At 28.1% G+C, this 12,779-nt stretch overlaps 1 protein-coding gene across 2 annotated transcripts in view; it reads left to right on the top strand.

Moving 5' to 3' along the window:
- Mkk4 (dual specificity mitogen-activated protein kinase kinase 4) overlaps positions 1-12,779 on the top strand; it is a 47,223-nt gene that overhangs the window by 29,568 nt on the left and 4,876 nt on the right. For both annotated transcript variants that reach the window (XM_043053165.3, XM_043053164.3), the window contains exons 9-11: positions 2,621-2,695; positions 5,019-5,170; positions 6,540-6,585. In XM_043053165.3, coding sequence (XP_042909099.1) covers positions 2,621-2,695; positions 5,019-5,170; positions 6,540-6,585 — 273 coding nt within the window. The remainder of the gene's footprint in view (positions 1-2,620; positions 2,696-5,018; positions 5,171-6,539; positions 6,586-12,779) is intronic.

The raw sequence follows: 12,779 nt of genomic DNA, 5'->3' as shown, positions 1-12,779 counted from the left end.
AAAAAAAATCATTTGAGCAATTTTCGCAAGTCGCTATATTTAGTAATTCTATTTAATTGTTTGGTAAACCACTGTAATTTTAATAGTAAATTCACATTTTCATGAATAGCACGTACGCACATGATATGGTGTTGTAGCTGCGCATAAAATATGGATAGGTCGCAGTACAGCAAACTTAGATTTGCCAATTTTTATGCTTGGATGCATCTGCTTTAAAACTTAATATGCTTCCATCAAGGTGTACAGAAAATGTCTTTTTTTTTTTTCTTTGTTTTTTTTGCTTTGTGACTTTCTGTCCATTTTCTCTGAGCTCAGCTCTACCAGAAGTCTTGTAAGAAAGCTTATCAGATGAGTAGAAATTTATTACAAGTTTTTTGTTTCATCCGTAACTTTGTTGCTAGGCTGTTTTTTTTTATTTTTTAGTAAGGTTACAGAGTATGCATAGAACTGTAAAACGTTTTCTTGGAGATGCTGGTAATGCACTTTTGGCTTTTTTTGTAGCTTTCCCCAATGCCTGAGGAGTATTATAAAGAGAATATCCTTCTTGAATTTCTACTGCTTGTATCAGTGCCTTTATATATTTCTTAGCCTTTTTTTTCTTCTTTTTTTTTAATTTATAGATTTTTCTGTTAATGTTCTTTTTTTAAAATACTTCTGTTATCATAAATTTTCGTTTTATATTCTTTTTTTTTCTTCTTACAAACATCTTTTTGAGACATTCTAGTTCTATATTCTCTCATTCTTTTTGCTGCTGTTTTCCCCATATTGATTACTCACTCAAAAAACTTTTAACTGTAAAACACACTATCAAATAAAAAATGGCACAGCTTTGAATAAAAAGTGTGCTCTAACAGTAGAGGAACTGGTTTAAACTAGTTGAATTAGGATGCATTACCACTTGTTTACTTTCCTAGAGTTCCTTTTTAATGACCAACCAATCAGCTTTGTTTACATTTTGTGCATCTGAGAGGACATGTAGTTTTGCCCTCTCTGTTACACCCCCTCTATTATATGAGAAACTTCAACATTTGAATTTTTTTTTTTTCAAAAATATAACATAATATGATTTTTCTAATAGACTTTATTTTAAAAACCAGTTATTAAGATAAATGGTTGTTTGTGTAATGAGTGAAATAAACTGAAAAGAATAATTGTAACAAACATATATTTGAGATAATTTTTGACTGAAACAAAAAGATTGAGGGAAATTACTGCATAATTAGACTCAGGAGAAATTTATTTTACATCATAAATAAAACATGTAAAATCGTAAAATTTTAAATAACTTATTCTTCTTTAAATAGATAATTTTTTTTTGCAAAACAAGTCAAAATCATGAATGCTCTATATTTATGATAAATTTTACTCTAATCATGTGTAACTCCTAAAAATAACTACTGAATTCATAAATTACAAAACATTTCCTTTAAAATGATACTAAATACAAGGATATTGCTTAAACTTTAAAAATTCAATACTGGTTTCAGTTAGCATGGTATTCAACAAATAATAAAATAAAAATTTTAAAAAAAGAATAAAATTTAAAGAATTTTATCTAGTTTTTTTCTATAGAATATGCAACAAAAAATTTGGCAGTTTTGCATTTACAACATTTATTCTTATATATTGAATATCTCTTAAAACAATAATGCTGATCCAAAATGAGCAATATTATTTATGTACAGTAGAGAACCGATTATCCAGAACGATCGGGACCATCGCGATTCTGGATAACTGATTTTTCCGGTTTTCTGAATCGCTACAAAATGCCGTTTTTTTTTTTTTAATGTTTATAAAACGAAACTAAAAAATTATTTTGAAATAATTTTAGAAATAATAAAAAATGATAAATAATAATACACTTAAGTTTAAATAAGGAAAGAAATTATGAAATAAAAATTATATACAGGCTTATTAATGTTATTAATAACATATATAAGCTATTTGTGCTTATATGAGATTCGTCTACAAACGGCTTTTGATCCGTCCTCTATATCAGTTCTTTCGTCAACTCGATACGCCGCATGTTCTAAATAACAAAATGGGCTCAAAATCTTGCAGGAAAAAAAAAATTTTTTATGGAAGAAAATTTATTTCCGGTTCCGAATTTCATTCAGATTATCTGTTTTTCCGGTTTTCTGATTTACGGATAAGATGTTCTGCACTGTATTTGAATTTGATTTCAGTGAACAAATGATTCTTTTTTCCCTAAAAAAAATACGAAACATCTTAAGTAAAGTTAGAAGATGAAGACATCTGACAAAAAAAAAAAACAGACATTGCCACTTTCTCTTATACAAATGATTTCATTCTGGAAAATTTGGTAACCATGGGCAGCACATTTCTAGAAAATTGAACTCTTCTTCTCAGGAATCATTTGGTTAATTTTCTTCCTTTTAAGTATTTTAACAAATTGTGAAGATTTATAGTTTTTAGCAAAGAAATTTTTACTTTTATTTGAAAACATAAATGTAATTTTTGAATGAGCTTTTTTATTTCTATTTGTTCATTATTTTCTTATTTAAAAATTCTAGTTAAAGCTAAAAGAAAGCTATTGAAAATTTATACATTGTTATGTTGCATGAAGTAAATAATTTGTTAATGATAACTACTCTTACAGCCAGAACGAATAGATCCTGGTAGGGCCAGAGGCTACGATGTTAGATCTGATGTATGGAGCCTAGGCATAACTTTGGTAAGTTGGATTCATATGTCTGTGGCTACTATTTTTGCAAAAATGTGACGCCTAATCTAGTTTTCAAATTTACATAAAGATGTCCAAAAATATATTATGTTTAATAAATGTAATTCTAATCAATAAATATAATATAATAAATATTAAATATAATTAATAATAAAAATATATTATATGAAGATGTCCAATTTCTATGAGACCTGAGTGGAATGTTTCTTCTTTCTTTAAATTTTACTTATGGAATTAGTGTATTGGGACTCTCCCAATTTTGCCTAGTGGGCTAATTTAAGTTTCGGGATTTATGGTTAAGGGTAGGATTATTATAATTAGTTGTGTGCTTGCATACAATGAACCGATAGTCACACATTTTTTTGTGAAAAAAGTGCATAATTATGGGAATGTTTAAGATGTTGAGAATGATGTTTTCAGACATTGGTTCTAAACTGATCTTTAAATGTATTAATCATCTCCTTAAAAGTATTACATTTATGAAACTAAGGGGACAACAGTTCAATTGTGGTTTAATCCTTATTACTGTATTTCTAACTCGATTTAAAGTCGGTACTCAGGATACGGTGGAGATATGATTTTAAAAGAAACATCTATTTTCTCCTTTTTAATTTCTGTTTTAGAAGCCGATAAAAAGTTCAGTGTTAACGAACTATCTGTTAATGATCAATTTAGAGAGTATGTTAGCTTAAGCTGCTGATCAACTTTCTTCTAATGGCATTAAACACTGATAAAAATTATTAATTTTAGTTCAAACTGGTATTTAAGAGCATAGAAATTTTAATATTCTTATTTATAACGAATTGTTTTCTGAGGTGAGATAAAGTGGCTATACCTTTAGACTTAGTTGCATGATAGAGATTTTTTTTCCCTCTGTGTTAACTTTAATAAATATCTAATGCTCTATATTTTATAATGAAATAGCTACTTGTTTGATTATATCCTCACGTATAATTTATCTATGGAAGAAACTCCCCTTGTCTGAGGCGGTGACTATAGTTACGAAGTTTTACTATTTCAAGTAGAGATCACTATTTAAGACAGGCTATTATGGCTGTGGTTGGAGAGAAAAACTAAATCACGGAATCACTCAGACTATGTGCCAAGGGTTGATAACCATGTAAATTAACCTATAAATACCTAATTTTGATAACCCTGAACATTAGCTCTTTTTTTTTTTTAAATATAATTAGGATACATTTACTTAAGAGCATTTTTATTTCTGAAACAAAGTTTACATATGTTTTTGTAGTGAAATATATACTAATTATAAAACTATACCCACTTTACTAAGTATATACTAATTATAAAATATACCCACTTTACCCTTAGGTTAATGTGGGTATATTTAAACATGTTCTTATGAATGTATTACTGTAAAAAAACAATTAAGCAAAATGAATAAGTTATACTTCATATTTAATCTATATGTATCAAAAGTATATAAAATGTATAAAAAATTTTGGTAAGAAAACTTTCGTGATTTGGTTCTTAGAGCCTTCTTTTTTTTTTTTTTTTTTTTTTTTAAAGGTTGATTTTATACCCACTTTACCCCATCTGACCCTTTATTTTCAGCATTTTAAGAGTTTCATCACATAAGACCCACATTTTTCTTTTGTAATGACACCGAAATCAAAACTGACTTATTAAAAAAATTATGAACTCGGTATCTGTGCACCTGGAAAGTCATGAGAAATCATGGAAAGTCATGAATTTGAAAATCTAACATGTAGCAGGTACCCTGTATGAACTTTAATTTGATAAATTGATTCAAAGTGTCCCTCACATAATAGTTTTAGTCTTATAAATTAATTTTTCTTCAGCATGTACTTTAGCGGCAGCAATAAAATTTTCCTTTTTTTATTCCTTCCCATGGAATCTTTTTCTTCAATAACTGGTAGCCCAGATGAAAATATTCATAAATGAAAAATACTCATTTTTCGCATTTTAAAAAATATTACTTTATACCTTCCATTTTCTAAGGAGGGCTTGATGCCTTATCATCTTTTGTTCAACAACAGAAAGATAAAATAAATACTAAAAATCACAAGTTTTTGCCTTTTATGCATTTCTTTAAAATAAAATTAGATGCATTGTATTTCAGGTTTCTAATTATACATGTATGAAAATTAGTTAATTTTAATGTATTAAAATGTGTTTTTCTTCCTCATAGAAAAAAGCCATATTTAGAAAGAACATTGAACCAATATAATGGTTGTGGAACATTACCAAAATAAAATTTATGAACAACTAGAATATATGAATGTCCTTTTAAGATTTGTTTTGTATTACTGTTTCTATTTATTGTTTTCAGATTGAGGTTTCAACTGGCAGATTTCCTTATCCCAAATGGAACAGCGTTTTTGAACAACTCACTCAAGTAGTACAAGGCGACCCCCCTCAAATAAGTCCTAACGAAAATGGGAACACATTCACACTAGAATTTGTTAATTTTGTTAATACTTGGTAAAAACTTTTTTCATTCTCTATTTTAATCTCTAAAATTCATGAATTATAGTGTTCAACAAACTTATTTAAGTGGTATTATCAGCTTTTAGCAATTTGCACTCGCATTTTTAAAATGAAAAAAATGTTAGTTTTTAAAAAAACTCCAGGGTACGAAAACTCCTGCAGTAACAGAAAAAATCGGGTTCTTAAAGTCGGATGTTCTATAAAGTTTGGATATCATCCCAGAAGTGGGGAATTTAGTGATTACTCAAAAATATTGACTTGTGCTGTTGTGCAATTGCTAAACCGTGTGCAGTTTTTTGAAGTCGTATAAAATATAGATGTAAATATTTTATAATAAAGATTAAATAAAAAAATTTTTAAGATACACACGTTATGTTTAAATTTTTGTATGAACTGTGGACAGCCTCGACTTCTGTTTCCCCGAGTTCCTCATTAAATGCGGGTCATTCTTAATAGCTTTTATATGTTAAAAATTAAGATCATTCATTGTAATTATTTGTACTTTGACGAATCTAAAGCATATTCACAGGGTTGCCACAGGCGACTATTTGTGACCTCAGGCCTTTTTGCCTAAAAAGGCTTTTTTTTTAAAAAAAAGCAACTATTTTCAGGAAAAGGAGATTATTAGGAGACTTTTCTGTGCTCCTAGTTGTTTTATTTTTTTTTAGCATAAATTGGGTTGACAGCCTGCACAAAATAAAAAAAAATTGAATTGCAAATTTGAGTCATCACTTTTTATTGCGTTCAATTTGAACAGATTCTATTCTAAATCTCTATTGTTTCTCAATTGCTTTTTCAACGGTTATTACTGCGAAATTCTGCATGATTTTAAAAAACCCGATTTTTAATACGATATTACAATGTGTGAATTTCGAATTTGAATAATCACTTCTCTCAATGTATGTATGTATGTATATATTTGCTGAATCAATTATTAGTTAAACTGAAATTTTTTTAGAAAAAGAATGTTTTTTTTTAATAAAAAAAAATTTTTTTAAATGGTTTCTAGTAATTAATAGTATTTTATTTTCTGCAAATATACTAATTTTTTTATATAAAAATTTAGTGCTTGAACACTAATGTTTTTATAAAAATGATCATATTTGCTACCACCAACATGACTAAATTGATCATGGTGTATGACAATTAAATCATTTAATAAAATTTTAGTCATATTTTTGTTCGTATTTAGGCAACTATTTTCATAGTTTTCGGCAACTATTTTCATGCTTTAGGCTACTAAAAGCAACTATTTTGTTCCTTTTTTTCTGTGGCAACCCTGTATTCATGAAAAAAATTAAATGAAGTAAAAAAAATTTAATTTATTCCTTATGTTTGATTTTTGTTCAAATTTATTTTGCAGTTTAATTAAAGAAGAACAACATCGGCCAAAATATAAAAAGTTGTTGGTAAGAAACTTTTGTCTTTTTTATTTGTGTGTGTTTATTTTCACAATTGATACTTATTCAATGGAACCATGTCTTATGAGATAATATTTTAAAATCTTGAAGAAAAAACTTATGAACCTTGTCAGATAATTACAAAATTTATTTTTTAAAGTGTTTTACCTATTCGATAATAGATGAACTATTTTAAACCTTTTACTATTTTAAACCAACTATTTTTACCTATTACCTGCTGAGTTCCATGAAAATTTAAAATCAATGCAATAAATATTCAGTCACAGAATATTTAATTTTGTTCATGCCTTCTATGACGTCCAGATCTCTCCCGGGTGAACTCTACCATCAAAGGAAAGGAAAAATATCCTTTTATTTAATTTTCGTAAATAAACTGCTGAGTGATATTTACTCCATTCGACACTTGATCTCAATATAGCATGTGCAGTATTTTAGATCCTCCAATAATTTTTTGTGAAAAATTATGCCAATGCAACTCTTTCATGAACAGTTTTTGATAGATAGTTAAATAGTATACTGTTCCTTTTTTTTTTATATATATATATTTGCTCTTATGCCATAAAAATTGCTTAATGTTAGCTTCTTCCAAATCGGTTCTCATCAGATAAAACTGTAAAAAAATTAATGCCAAACTTTTATTCAAAATGGCAAACTATGATAAAATAGGATTTTTTACATTATTTGAAAACCAATAATTAATTGAAAAAAATAAGGTTGAAATTTGAAGGGGAGAAAAATCGTTTTACAGGGTTTTATTGCTTCAGAGAATATTGCAATATATTGAGAGGTGGATAACATTAATTCATGTGCAAGTGCGTCGGGACGACGAAACATTATTGTAGTAGAGGGAGGTGTTGTTGTATTGGATATCGTAGTAGCCAGAGTTCACTGTATTTCACTTTGAGACAATTTTTTAAAATTTTATTTTGATCATGATCATACTATGATAGAGGAAATTATTGGAATTGAGAACATTTTTGAATTCCTAATAATTTAACTTAACTCTTTGTGTATAGTTTTCCCACAAACTTCAAACTAATTTTGATATATTAATTAATATTCAACTATGTATTCAAATTTTTGGGGGTTTACTTTTCCATAGCAAAAAGAGACTCTTTTTTTATTCTAATGCCTTATTTTGATGCTAAATTTTTCAGGTTGTTTTTAGAGTGTATTTTTTTCCCCATTTTCACATGAGAATACAAAATTTCAAGTCTTACACCATGGAGTTCTGTTTAGCTTATCTTAATGCCTTTTATGTAAAACAATTTGTACCATTTAATGTAGTTAGATAAAATTCAGAAAATAATAGAGTGGGTTGATTATGCAAACAGGGCCATCTGGAAAAAATACACTGAGGGAATGTTTAGGTTTTTAAAACATCCCAAACAACTAAATATTTTTATTTCTTTTCCAACTAAGAAAGTTCTATTTTAGTGTTTTTACCATCTGTTATTTATTTTTTTTCATTAAATAATAAATTAGGACAATAAAGTACAGATTTTATATCAAAATGTTCTCGATTACTGATAAACCATTTCCTTTCTTCAGAGTTTGAGGGCTCAACTTCTCGGACTATGTGCCCGCTATTGTTCTAAATTCCCTGCAATTACGTCCGTAGTTCTTCGCTCGCATATCTTACCTTTTTTTATTAAATTGTATGCTTTATTTGCAATACATTAGAGGTAACCTAACCCTGCCCATTATCGCTCAGGAATCACTTTGCTGGGTACTTGACCTGCAGTGGAATGTTACTACTGATATGAATATTGGAGTGGATTGATTTTTAGTTAGAATTTAATTTCCTGAAAAATTCAGCTTCTAATATTGCTTATGTCAGAGATGATTGTACTTCGGATTAGAAGGTTTTTTGCTAAACGCGATAGGGAATATTTCGGAAATCCAGGGTCATGAAGTTTCGAGAAATCATCAATCACATTTATGTATGAAACTTTTTGTATAATTTATTTAAAAATATTAGAACTGGAATTTATGCTTGGCATGTCTTTCATTTGTAAATATTTTTTCCAGTAGAATAATAAATGTGATTAGAAATAAAACTAAACTTATACATTATTATTCATTTAAATTATGCTGCATATAATTTACTTAAAATTTCATGTTTTCAAAATATCAATGATTTAAATTAATAAAGCCATTAATTTTTTGAAATGCGTAATTAATGATTTTACTCAAGAAATTTTCGGGATTTTGGACTCACAACCACCCCTGTTATGTGATTTGAATTTTATACTTAAAATTTCCTCTTGCAAACTTACCATTGGTGATTCAATACTAAGGTTTGGCTAGTAAAATGTGCATTTTAAATCGATATACCATATTTTTGCCAAAAGTGCTTATGCTTTATAGATGTCACAATAGACTAAAAACTGTGTACAGAAACTATTTAAATACTGAAACGCTTAATGATTTGCATAGAATTTTTAAAATAGCCCCCCTTAATAGTATTTGACCCTTGGGCTGCAATTGATAAATGTGCCGAAAGGTAGAGGTATACGAACATAAAGTGTTAAAAGAATTTCTCATATTTTAATTTTCTGGTAATTTTCTTATTTTAATGATTTCTTCTGACATATGGATGATAATGGACTTCATGGCAAGCTTATTTTATTTTAATGTTATTATTTTATATGAGTATGCAAAAATTATGATACAATTTTATACATTTTGTTTTGTATGTTTTATGTTTACTCAAAAGAATCATTATTCTACATCTGTTAACATTTTAAAAAGATGGAATAAGCATTTCATCAACACACAGAAGATCGCTTTAAAAACACATCTGAAAAAGAATAATCAGACTGAGAATTTTCAAAATCTATATTTATTTTCATAAATATCAATACCAAGGCTAGTACTTGAAATAGTTTTTAAAAAAATATTTGTATTTTATTTTACTGACTTTGCTATGTTATCCTACAAATAGGACAAAAATGATATTTTTGTTAAGCTTTTGGGATTATAAAAATGAATTTCATCAAAAAGAGAGGTAGAACAAACGTTGTAAAATAATACTTCAAAAACTAATTCAATTTTTTATTATTTTTTTTAAATGGCCAAAGTCTTTTTTAATTTTAAATAAAAGAGAAAGTGACTACAATAAATATAATTTTCCTACGATTATTTATTTTCTTCATGAAGAAGGCTCATAAAATGTTATCAAAAAACAGAAAAATTTATTTAATCATTGAAAAGCTAATTCAAAATTAAGTTAAATGTGTTGCTCATTTTCAGACATGGGTTGCAAAAAGTACTTAATCTACTGCTAACAATTTTAGAAAAATGAGTTACAGCATTAAAAAAATCTTTTAATTTTGAATAATCAATTATATTTTTGTATCAAAATGCTCCTTAAATCTTTCGAAAAACTGTACCAATTTTTGCATTGACTATTTTTTTGCATTAAGAGACTGAACAGCATTAGCCTCGAACTTTTTCTAAAAGAGTGCGCATTTTTTTATTATATATTTATTGTATTTTTTACTTAAATGAAACATGCATACTAATATATAGTTTGCCTGACTTTGAGATACAGCTGTATAATATTTACAAAAAATTGCATCAATTTAATCTTTAAATGAATCTCTTTCAATATCACTTTTAATTCAATATAATTTTGAGAAATAACAATGGAAAAATAAATATGACTGATACAAAACATCCCCCTCTCTTCTTCCCCCATCCCCAAACGAAAATTTGAAAACTCATGCTCTAGTGCAGTGTTTCCCAAACTTATCACTTTTGACCCTTTCTAAATTTTTTGTAATGCTGTGTACCCCTAATAAAAAAATGAATGCATTTTTCACTATAAAAATTTTTTACAAAAGTTGACACCACTAGTTATTAACTGTTAACTCTACAAAAAATAGCCAATAGAAAAATACGTAATTGTAAATTTTCATGACTAGCTATGTTTTTAAATAAAATTTTTTGAAATTTTGGTTTGTTGCAAAATATTTCGTATAAGGACGCATACCCCCGCTAAGCTGTTCCCGTACCCCTGGGGGTACGCGTACCACACTTTGGGAAATACTGCTCTAGTCCAACCAAATGGCTGTTTACAATTGTGCTTCTCTCGTTTTCTATTTTATGTATTCGTGAGTTATAACTTGAAGATATAATGTTTTTGGCTAGAAAATTTAATCTCACTGAAAAGAAATTTCTAAAGCATTTCTATCACTTAACCGCTTCCCTTACTGATTTTCTTTTGAAGGAAAAAAAAATTCAAAAAATCAACATATTTTTTTATTTCATTAATAAACACAAAGAACTAAAACAAAACATAATACACAAGTTCTAAGTTGAAATTTTAATTTTTTATGTGTGAAAAATATTCATCAGTTTACTATCCCAAATGATCTGGGGGCAAATGAAAAAAGTTGAATATTAGTCTTTGTATATGTTCACATCTCCATCGTCTGTAAAATCATCTGCATTACTTTCGATCACGAACTCCATTTTTTTACTCCCTTTTTCTATGTAAATTCAATTGTATATACAGTTGTACAAAACACATCTGCAGTCCCGCAAACAGATATTGACAAACTTCCAATCACAGCAGATTATTATTATTTTTGCTTCCGTCCTAGTAAAACCGTATTGACGCATACTGATATGCCCGAGTTTACTCGCGATAATCAGGGATGGGGTTAAAAAAAAACCACTTCTAAGGAGAAAAAATGTTGTCTATTTAACTAAACCACTGATTTTAGATCCATTTATTTCACAATGGAAAAACTAAAAAAAACATCTCAAATATTTTTTAAAAAAACATTCCCCCCCCCCCCCCCCAGAAATATTCTCCCTTGAGCATTCCTGCAAACATCAATGGGGAGAATTTTTTTCATGTGTATTGTATACTTTCATTTTGAAATAAAATTTAATACTACAAAGAACTATTTTAATAAACCACAGACAGATATTATTATATTCAGATTTATTTCCTTGTTGATTTTTTTTCTTCTTTATGGCAATTATTTGGAAATAATGTTAGTGATGTCATTGTCACTCCCTATTTACTTCAATATATGTCAAAAAAATCTTTCAAATCTATTTTATGTTCAAATTAATTGTATCTGTGCTTTAAATGGATTCAAAATTGTGGAGAAACTTCTGCAAGTGGAACATTTTCTATGAAATTGTGCATTTGTTCAAAACAATCAATATATTTTGTTTAAAAAGTTGGATAGTTGGTAATTATAATTCATTTGTATTCGTATGTTTAAGCTACGTTAAAAAATTTGATTTACTATTTTAGTTCCAATTAAAAGCAGAGGTCTGTCCAGGCCGAATTTACTACCGTTTAGCGGTACCTTCACAAATTCAATTTTAGATAAAACGGTAGTTTCACAAATTCAACTTTCGGAAAAACGATAGTTTCACAAAATACTTTTTCTTAAAATTTTATTTTTGTTTCCCTTAAGAAACGATAAATCTATAATTTTACCATGTTTTTGTGTGGACTTTTTAATATAATTTTTAATTTTTCACAAATTATGTCAAAATTTTCACAAAATAGGTATCTTTCAGAAAAACCTAGACAGGCCCCTGAAAAGGATTGTTTTAAAAGCATCCCAAATTAAAAGCTTTAGCTTCAAACTGTTTAAAAAAAATACAAAGTGGCTGCTCCAAATGACTGTTCCTATTATACAGTCATGTTGATGCCGCAATTCATTGATAATTTTATATGCCTTTCATATTATTACAGTTTTTTAAAAATAAATGTTATGTATAAATAGTTCTATTGAATGCCTCTATAATAGCTGTCCTATTTTCTTAGTTTAAATCCTTTTAAAGATTTAAACTAAGAAAAACTGATTGGTTTTATCTGGCCTGACTAAAATCTATCAACCTCGGGTTCAATTACGTATTTAAGTATCGACCATTAACCCTTTGATGGTTATGAACGAGTTCGGCTCGCAATCGAATCGTGCTTCATAATGTGTGCAAACGAGTTCCTCTCGGGAGCAAGATTGCAACCAAAATGGATAGAAACGAGCACTACTCGCATAGTGAAATTTTTCCCCAGTGCGAGCTGAGCTCGTTCGCCATTATTATTCTGCATTGGTTATGTTACAAACGAATCCTACTCGCAAAATGTAGTTAGTTTTACTGTCTACAGATGGCAGTATGGGTCCGATGAATTTATTTTCATAATAAAG

The sequence above is a fragment of the Parasteatoda tepidariorum genome, chromosome 4 (genome assembly GCF_982258835.1).
Source record: "Parasteatoda tepidariorum strain Cologne lab strain chromosome 4, Ptep-v5.0, whole genome shotgun sequence".
NCBI lineage: Eukaryota > Metazoa > Arthropoda > Arachnida > Araneae > Theridiidae > Parasteatoda > Parasteatoda tepidariorum.
This window is presented reverse-complemented; position numbering and strand designations above follow the sequence as displayed.